At 38.8% G+C, this 10,697-nt stretch overlaps 1 protein-coding gene across 1 annotated transcript; it reads right to left on the bottom strand.

The window, feature by feature from the left end:
- Nucleotides 1-7,609: 7,609 nt before the first annotated feature.
- On the bottom strand, nt 7,610-10,475 carry LOC148140669 (putative G protein-coupled receptor 139). Its single transcript, XM_087978911.1, has 2 exons — nt 10,412-10,475; nt 7,610-8,520 (listed from the first exon to the last, which is right to left on the bottom strand). Exons 1-2 carry the CDS (start codon nt 10,473-10,475, stop codon nt 7,610-7,612), a joined length of 975 nt encoding a protein of 324 aa, XP_087835037.1.
- Nucleotides 10,476-10,697: the final 222 nt, after the last annotated feature.

Below are 10,697 nucleotides of genomic sequence, written 5' to 3'. Positions count from 1 at the left end.
TTGCAAATTTGCCATTCGTAAATGAGTGTCCCATTCTTCCTGACACTCTCTGTCTCTCCAATCAGTACTGAGCTTTCAACTGTTCCCATGCATCCATTTGACCTCAGGATGTCATCAAACAAAGTAACCATGAAGCCTTAGCCCAGTTCTTAGTCATGCAAACTACCATTTCTTCACACTCTCCCTGTCAAAGCCAGGGTGGCGGTGAACATCAATAAAAACTGCACACCCTTCCCATCACTAATCTATGGCAACCAGTGATGACCTGAACACACTATATTCTCTGCTACACCGAATAAAATTTTAACTCTTTGTTTCCAAAGAATAAATCTAGCTCAGCCTTAATAATGTTCAATGAATCTGCATCCAAGAACTTTTGAGACAGAGGACCTCAATAACTCCGTGCTAAGTGAGCGACACTTTCGTTTTAAAACATCAGCATCTAATTCTAGACTCTTCCAAAAGATAAAACATCCTCTGCACATCTACCTTGTCAAGACCTCACGGGACTGATTAGATTCAATAATGTCATCACTTACTCATTTGAATTCCAACACATACAATTTGGCCTGTTCTTGTAAAACAAGCTGCCCTTTTTATGTACTAGGCTGGTAACCCATCCATGAACTGCTTCCAATGCACTAAAATATTCTTAAATAGAGTGATCATCACTTCAGGGAGTATTTCACATGTGGTCATATCGTTGCTCTTTATTAGTTAAGCAATGCCCTCCACAAAACTCCTACGTTTTAATCAATTCCTCTCACACTAACTAAAAATATTCGAATGGATTTCTTAACTAGTCATGGTATCTGCAAACTACTCTTTTGTGATTCATTAACTAACACACTCATACTTGTCTGCATTTCAGAGAGCTGCAACCTGTAACTATTTCATTAATATACTTCTTTCTATTCTTCCTCCTGAAGTGGAAAATTTCACATTTAACAGTGCCCACTCATTAAATTGATCTGTTTCTCTTTGAAGCCACTGTATATGTTCTTCAAAATTTCCTTTCCTCCCTGTGATTGAGTCATCAGCACATTTAGCAACCAGGTCTTCAGCCCATGGCATCAAATTCTTTTGATCTTTTATCCACAAATTGGTTCAAGACATGGAGCATTAATTGTCATATCTGGGTTGTCCCTTTCTATCTGATATGCAGCCTCTCTGAGCCAAATAAAGTCCCTTTTTCTATCATGAAATGTTATCAAAAGGACTTCAATTTTCTCAGTTTTTAGTGCTATTTTGTCGTTACAATTGAAAACTGAATTATTCTGGAATAATGCAAGCCGGTAAGAACTTTAGAGAAAATAAATGGAATTGCTCAATCTTCTGCTTAACTGCTGACTGCAATTAAAAGGACAGCTCAATATTTTGTTAGTTGTTGCAGCCCTGACCTGCAGGAGTGAGGCATTATCACAAGGATCCATCGCAGGTCAAGAACAACAACACCGCATTCCCTCTTGATACAAACTGCTCAGGATACTCCTTTCAAGATCAATGAGTTTCCAGTTTTATCAGGAATTTTAATCTCAAGATGTTTTCTTTTGTCCAGATATTTTTTCTAATCATTCAATCCTTTTCATTGCTTTTAATGTAAACTTTGTCATAAGTTACAAGCACTCATATGGAAGCACTTGATTAATTTTTCATTGGTTTGAGTTTAGACAGTGGTAAAAGTGCTCTTATACTTAATTCAGATCTATTTAATAAGGCAAATGTACTAAGAAATCTTTATTTTCAATGGGTGATTTCACTGAGCGAAATAGGACTTTATATAAGACATTATTTCGCTATTGCACCTTTCATAATAGGGCTTTTAAGGGATTAGCAATCTGTAAAGCCCCTAACTGTAGATATGTTGCGGGACAGAGACTATATCAGGGGTTAAGTCGAGCAAGGATAAAAAGGAAGCACATAAATCATGGGTGACTTCAGTCTTCAAAGACACTGGAAAAGTCAAATAAACAGAGGAAACTATGGTGAAGATTGATGCAGTGTATTTAAGACAGTTTGAGTTACACATAGGCTAAGGTACTAAATGGGATGATGTCCTACAAGCAGAATCTAGGGAGTTAGGAGCCAAGTTAAAATGTAGGACATCAGATGGTAATCTCAGGATTACTGCCAGTGCCACGTGCGAGTCAGAATAGAAATGAAAGAACAGGCAGGATGAATGAATGTCTTGAGAGATGGTGCAGGAGGGAGGGGTTCAGATGTTTGGGATTTTGAGACGGTTCTGGCGGAGATGGGACTATTGCAAATTGGACGGTCTACACCTGGGCCAGACTGGAATCAATGTGCTTTTGCTAACACTGTTGGGGAGGGTTTAAACTGATGTCGCAGGGAGATGAGAACCAAATGAGGAGGTTAGTAGACAGTAAAGAGGTTTAGATGGAGCAGAATTAGTCAGGACCATCCAGAGGATTTCATAGAGCATCATGTAATTAGTCCAACTCGTAAGGGGCAATACTGGACCTGGTGCTGGGGAATGAACCCAGCCAGGTGATTGAACTTTCAGTCGGGGATGACATTGAGAATAGTGATTACAATTCCGTAAGTTTTAGAATACTTATGGAAAGACGAGAGTGGTCATAAATGAAGACTGCTAAATTGGAGAAGGCCAACTATAGCAAATTTTGGCAGGAGCTGGAGAATGTGGATTCGGAGCAGCTGTTTGAGGGTAAATCCACATTGGATACTGCTTTTAAAGAAATGTTGCAGGACAGATATGTCCCTGTAAAAATGAGGGATAGAAATGGCAAGATTAGGGACCATGAATGACAGATGAAATTGTGAGATGAGCTAAGAGGAAAAAGTAAAATCTAGACAATTGCAAACAGACGATTCTTTGGAAGAATATTGGGAAAGTAGAACCAATATGAAATGAAGAATTACGAGGGCTGAAAAGGGTCATGAAATATCTTTGGCAAACAGGATAAAGGAAAATCCCAAAGCCTTTTATTCATATGTCAGGAGCAAGGGGGTAACGAGAGAAAGAGTTTGTCAACTCAAGGACAAAGGAGGGAAGTTATGCATGGAGACAGAGACAATAGGTGAGACTCTTAATGAGTACTTTATCTTGGTATTCACAGAGGTTATATACATGGACTTCAGTAAGTTGTTTGAAAAGCTTCCCCATGGTAGGCTCATGAAGAAGGTGAAGTCGCATGGGTTCCCAGCTGTACGAGCTAGATGGATATAGAGATGGCTGGGCAACAGAAGACAGAGAGTAGTATTGGAAGGGAGTTGCTCAAAATAGAGACCTGTGACCAGTTGTGTTCCACAGGGATCCATGCAGGAACCACTATTGCTTTTGATATACATAAGTGACTTGGAGGAAGATATAGATGGTCTGATTGGCAAGTTTCCAGGTGACACTAAGACTGGTGAAGGAGCAGATAGTGAAAGGGACTGTCAGAGAACACAGCAAAATATAGATAGATTGGCGAGCTGGCCAGAGGAATGGCAGATGGAGTTCAATCCACGCAAATGTGAGGTGATGCATCTTGGAAGATCCAATTCAAGAGCAAACTATACACTAAATGAAAAAGTCCTGAGAAAAAAATTCTAGGGAAAATTGATGTACAGAAAGATCTGGGTGTTCACGTCCATTGTTCCCTGAAGGTAGAAATGCAGGTCAACAGAGTGGTCAAGAAGGCATATGGCATGCTGTCCTTCATCGAAAGGATATTGAGTACAAAAGTCAGCAGGTCGTGTTACAGTTGTATAAGACTTTGGTTCAGCCACGTTTGGAATACTGCGTACACTTCTGGTCACCACATTACCAAAATGATGTGGATTCTTTGGACAGAGTGCAGAGGAGTTTCACTAGGATATTGTCTGGTACAGAGAACGCTAGCAATAAACACAGGTTGAGTAGATTAAGATTATTCTCAGGAGAAGGACAGAGGTTCAAGGGGGACCTGATTGATGTCTACAAAATTATGAGAGGTATCGACAGGGTGGATAGCAAGACAATTTTTCATAGCATGGGCGCCTCAATTACGAGGGGTCACGAGTTCAAAGTGAAAGGGGAAAGGTTTAGGGGAGATATGCCTGAAATGCTTCCTGCACAGAGTGTGATGGGTGCCTGGAACACATTGGCAGCGGAGGTGGTAGAGGCAAGCACAATAGCACTATTCAAGATGTACCCAGACAGATATATCAATGGGCAGGGAGGAAAGAGATACACACCCTGAAACAATAGATGACAGGTTTATATAGAGGATTTGGATCAGTGCAGGCTTAGAGGGTCGAAGAACCTGTTTCTGTGCGGTAATTTTCTTTGTTCTTTGGTTGAGGAGAGGGATGTCATGGATGCTGAGGTGAGGGATAAATGTTTGATTACTTAAGGTTCTGTCAGCATAAGAAGGGAGGAAGTGTTGAGTATTCTAAGAAGCATTAAAGTGAACAAGTCCCCATGGGTGGATATGATCTATCCCAGGTTCCAAGGAAAGTGAGAGAGGAAATAGCTGGAGCCTTAACAGATATCTTTGCAATATCCTTGAGCACAGGTGATGTCCTGGAGGACTAGAGAATTGATAATATTGTCCCCCTGTTTAAGAAAGGTAGCAGGGATATTCCAGTTAATTATAGATCAGTGAACTTGATGTCAGTGGTTGGGAAACAGCTGGAGAAGATAATGAGAAATAGGATTTATTTACTGGGGCTTATCACTGATAGGCAGTATGGATTTGTGCAAAGAAGGTCATATCTTACCAACTTAATTGAATTATTTCAGGAAGTGACAAAGTTGATTGATGAGTGAAGGGCTGTACATGTCATATACAATGACTTCAATAATGCAATAGATCAGGTTCCCTATGATAGGTGAAGAAGAAAGCAACATTGCATGGGGTCCGGGGTGTACTAGTTAGATGGCTAGACAACTGGCTGGGCAGCAGGAGACAGAGAGCAGTCGTGGAAGGGAGTTTCTCAAAATGGAGAACTGTGACCAGTAGTGTTCCACAGGGATCTGTGTTGCGACCAGTGTTGTTTTCATGTACATAAATGATCTAAAGGAAAGTTTAAGTTGGCTGATTAGCAAGATTGCAGATGACACTAAGATTGGTGGACTGGCAGATAGTGAAAGGAACTGTCAAAGAATACAGCAAAATACAGATAGATTAGAGAGTTGGGCAAGTGACGCATTTTGGAAGATCCAATTCGAGAGCGAGCTATATGGTAAATGGAAAGGTCCTGGGAAAAAATAATGTACACAGAGATCTGAATGTTCAGGTCGAATGTACCCTGAAGGTGGCAACACAGGTGATTGAATGGTCAAGAAAGCAGACAGTATACTTTCCCTCATCCGATGGGGTCATGAGTACAAGCATAGGCAGGTCATGTTACAATTGGTTTAGCCACATTTGGAATACTATGGACTGTTCTGGTCACCACATTATCAAAAGAGTGTGGATGCTTTGGACAGGGTGCGGAGGAGGTTCACCAAGAGGTTGCCTGGTATGGAGGCACTAGTTTTGAAGAGCGGTTGAGTAGATTCAGATTATTTTCATTGGAAAGACAGAGGTTGAGAGAGAATGTGATTGGGGTCTACAAAATCATGAGAGGTATAGACAGGGTGGATAGCAAGAAGCTTTCTCCCCCAGAGTGTAGGACTCAATTACTTGGGGTCACAAGTTCAAGTAGAGTGAGGAAATGGTTAAGAGAGATATGCATGGAAAGCTCTTTACGCAGAGGGTGGTGGGTGCCTGGAACGCATTGTCAACAGAGGTTTTAGAGGCAAGGACAAGAGCATCATTTGAGATGTATCTAGATGGATACGTGAATGGGCAGGGAACAGAGGGATACAATTCCTGAGGAATAGGTGACAGGTTTAATAAAGGATCTGGATAGGCAAAAGCTTGGAGGATAAAAGGGCCTGTTCCTATGCTGTAGTTTTTTTTGTTCTTTGTAAAAAAAAACCTCTCACCCTTATAGCTATAAATCCATTTTATATTAGATTATTGTCATCACTCTGTTCATAAACCCAAGGCAGGTTTCAAATAAAGTTAAACAAAGTCACATGATGTGAAAACACCAAGAAACAATTTGGCTATAATCAAGCTAAACAATATAAACTTAGTTTGGGAAATGAATATAAGTCAATCATGAAATGCCGGTTTCTTGACTCTGCCAACAAATCAAAGGATTGGGCCTGTTTAAGAACTAATATAGGATTATAAATAAAAATAAAGAGTGACTACATAAACTTTCAGAGTAAACTTGAAAGTAATGTCCAGGTGGACAGCAAGAGCTTCTTTCAATCTACAAAAAATGAAGAGAGAGGCCAATGTGAACATGGGCCAGTTCGAGAATTGGGATGGGAAATGAAAATGGAAAACCATGAAGTGGCTGAGGAGATAAATAATAATGTTTGTCACTTTATTGCAGGAAGTATTAATTACACTCAAAAAATTAAAGGATCAGGAGCAAAAGGAAAAGATTAAATACATGTAAAACTTCACGCTGAAGCATGGAAAAGGTGGCCAAAAGCTGATATGTTACATGGTCCTGATCGGAGCAATTCCAGAATGTGAAAGAAATAGTAAAGCGCAGAGGTGGTGCATTCACTGGTAGCAATACTCCAAGACTCTAAATTCTGGAAAAGTATCAGAATTTTGCAAAACTAACAATGTATTGCCTTTCGTCATGAGAGAAGGATACATGAAGCAGGTTATTACAAGTCACTTAGACTGTGGGGAAATCTTAAGATTCCATTATAAATGATGTAACAGCTCTTTCTGATACATTTTAAGATCCAGCAGACTTAGCACATTTTCATAGAGAAAATCATGCCTGACAAATTTATTAAATCCTTTGAAGCAATTTGTGTCATATATTTATATTTCGAGAAGAGGTTTCATAAGGAATCAGTTATTCAACTAATGTTCAATCCCACCTCCCCCCACACACACCCCTTCCTCCACCCAGGACCAGTTTTATTTTTCTACGTCTGATTTCCCATCCCAGGTTCTCAATGCTCTACCAAATTTCTTAACTGCATCCCCCACAAAAAAAATACAAATAGTAAATGTTCGTATCTTTGATCCGACCCTGAGAAGGTACAAGCAGCTCTCTTGGTACAAGTCCCCACAATCTGAATCCTTCTTTCCTATCAGTTCTTTGGAAAATAATATGCAAATGTAACCTTGTCCCTACGAATTGACAGTAGAATGGGTGCAACTCATATTATCCCAAGTACAGCTGCTTGTGAGGTGAAAATGAAGATTTAATTTAAGAGAAGAAACATCACATTTTCATCAGACGTATCCTAAGGACAATGCTGCAAAGGGTGAAGCTGTTGCTTAGCACTTAGTTTCCTCTTGAGAAGGGGTGGCAGATCTTTTCTGATGTCAATGTCAAGATGGAAATTTATTTTCCTTTCATCACCTGTAACCCTTCGAGCCATTGTGTGCTGTGTAGTCATACCTCTCCAAAATTAGTGCCCAGGTGTGGACCATACGAGAAGTAACAGCATTCCAAACAAATCGTATAAAAATAATTAATTACTTATTCAAATCTTTAACAGACATGGGAGTGAGAGTTACTATGACTGACGGCCTACCCATCTCCTCCACCTTTATATCTGACTAGAGTATTTTCAATCGCTTTGTTTATGAATTAATTTGATAAATAATGTAACTGGATGTTTCATCATGCTTTTGAATAGTTCTCTGAACTTGGACTGTGTCACCCCATAAATAAATGCATTTGTGCAGCAATTTAAATTGAGCAGCATGATTGCAAGTTCAGCTAACATGTATAAAGAATCATTGTAATATTCGGGGATAATTCTGATAATGTTGTAAAAGCAGAAGTGTATAACATATGCAAGCCACAAAAGAATGAAGCTACCAGATATGGGGAAAAGTAAAATAATAGAGTTTCTCCTATTCTCCATCTCCCTGTCATGGTGATTCTCCCCCCTACTATGGCCCCTCAGTCCCTTACGAACTCGGCTGATGACTAAAATGTATCTAACAGTCAGAGCATTGAACAGCAAAATTAAAATATATGGGAGTAATGGGGTTAATACCTTATCAAACCAGTCAAATGCAATCCATCCAGGATCAGTGTAGTAGCTTTCCTTTTCAGTACAAAACCAGGGAACATTGTTTATTACCTCCCCAGCTTCAAACATGAAGTAGAAGGGAATGTCCTTTAAACAGATCAAAATACAAGTTATTGTTAGAATTACACTTGCATTTTTCCCAGTACAATACTTCATTCTCAGCTTCTGACAACAAATGGACACAAATCGATCAAAGGAGAAAGTGACGGTGAACCAGACTGAACATTCTGTGGCTGCATAAACCAAGACATTGATAACACTACAGACAGGGGTGATGTTCAGGAAAGATACTGAGAAATAATAAGAATTAATTTCCCACAGTATGACGCCATTAATGATAACCATTAGATCTGCCATTGCCATGGACACCAGATAGCAAACAGTGCAGGTAGAGAGGCCACAGCTTCCACTGGACAGAATCACAATTGCCACTATATGAACTGTAAGAGACAATGCAGAAAATTCAAAATTGGAGAGTGAAGTGGAAAGTGATATCTGTGAGGATCAGAACAAAACTCTCAAGTAGAAAATGCAATAAATGTATCAAAGAGTCTTCACAAATATAACATTAAACAGATGATAGTTGGTGTTGCAATTAAGGAAGGGTTACAGGTGTGCAGAGTTACATATTATTTAATGTCCCAAAGTAATTCATCTATATCATTTTTAAAAAATCAAGAAAAGCATGGAGATTTATTTTGAGAGGAAATAAAAATAAAATCAGCAATTTCAGTAAACTATCAAGCAATTAATAACATTTGCACAATTCTGATCTGTGTTGGTAAACACGGTTTTGAACAACAGAAAATATTGCAAAATTCTTTCCACCGAATGATGAAAGTTGAGGATAGACATAATAGAAGTCTGAACAAATTCTGAATGGTTTGTTAGGGTGGTCACAGATAAGATACTTTCACCTGTTGGAACTCTAAACGAAGAGATTGTCATCACAAAACTGTTGTTAAATTAATCTGGTTTACCTGAAGAACATATCTTTTTAAGAGAATGGTTAGACTGTGAATATCACTTTAACTTTAAGAACTAGTGGGGAATAGCACTGAATTAGTAAAGGTAAAATTGAGTAAAGCCATAAAGCAGAATGCAATAGAATACTCTCATCAGTTGGCTAAGGAAAGAGGGGTGAGAGAAATCTCTTATATAGAATATTAGCACTTATTACATTAGCACAGATTTCATTTCCTCTTTGAATGCTGTGAAATCAATGCCATTCTTGGTAACTTGAACATTAACGAAACACAGTCATCAGTTCTCTTTTATCATTGCTGCCATTTACATTTTTACTTGTTGAAATAATGAATTACTCATTTCAGTATGAATGGTGTTAATATTTACAAAGTTGAGACTGACCTCTGACTAAATCAATGACTGGTCTGTATCAATGTAATTCAATGACATGCATCTTGTCTTCATGGGAGATAATTACAAAGCTTGCTACAGCTTACATGTGTTCACCCTCTGAACCATTAGGTAATTACTGCTCCCTCAAATATTAATCAGCTAGAGAAGTGCACAATTCAGCAAACATGGCTGAATGTTCAGTCTCTATAAGGAGCAGATCACAAATTAGAACAGTGATCATGATATAATAATTTGAGGACTGTGTTAAAGGACAATGATCATTTTGAACCACAACAATGAAAGTGTTTGCAGTAACTATACTCAGACTAAGAAAACGTCACTGCCCAGATGATTTGAAATAAATTAGTCATGCTGTGCTGCTATTTCCCTAAACAGTTACCATCTGTTCCTTTTCATGGAGATCAAATGAAAGTAAATCAATGTTGATCAATTTCACATGACATGATAATTGTTAAATTGGACATGCATTTCCCTTGGCCAAGTTTTATCTTTATGAAGTCAGGAGATCACTCCATGGATTTCAGAAATCTGTCACTGAATGAATCATATGGAAATGGAAGCAACCTGCTCCATTGCTCATACTGAGGATTATCCAACAATGGTCACTGTTGTTGAAGGCACAATTCTGGATAGAGACCCAAAGTTCTACACTGAGTTGTTCCCACAATATATTTTTCTGTGCAGTGTTGTAAGGTCTGTTTTGTTGTATACAAAATTTCATTCAAGACAATAATGTGACAATCCAGAGATTCATGAGTTACAACCAAATTTGTTGTGTATCTCAGCAGTAGATTGAAAATGCCGATGCAATTCAGAATGTTTGAATGACAATGTGAAATCACTGAACAAGTATCTCCTTAATAGTTACCTCTTGATCGTGCAACATCACCAGTCACAGTAAAACCAGAAAACGGGAACATTTAAATAATGCCAATGGTCAGAATCACTTACCAGGGACACCAGTGACAGCAAGAATTGTGTAATATATTTTTTCTATGCTGTGAAATGTTTCCATACTTTACAAATCCTCACTTGTGAAGTGATGTGTTCTGTAATGCCACAAGCAATCTCTCAGAGCGACGTCCTGAAACGATGCATGCACAGAGCCTTTAATTTATACCCAGTGGTATCTCCTTCAGGAATTACGTTGACAGCATTATTCAACTTTGCTTCACATTCAAGAACAAATAGCAAATATGCTGTAACACCTGAGTTAACTCTCCGTGTTCCAGAAGAC

This window comes from Chiloscyllium plagiosum, unplaced genomic scaffold (genome assembly GCF_037043375.1).
Source record: "Chiloscyllium plagiosum isolate Xiang-an unplaced genomic scaffold, Cpla_swu_hap1 HiC_scaffold_35, whole genome shotgun sequence".
NCBI classification, from domain to species: domain Eukaryota; kingdom Metazoa; phylum Chordata; class Chondrichthyes; order Orectolobiformes; family Hemiscylliidae; genus Chiloscyllium; species Chiloscyllium plagiosum.
Note: the sequence above shows the minus strand (reverse complement) of the source record. Positions and strands in the feature narration are given on the sequence as shown.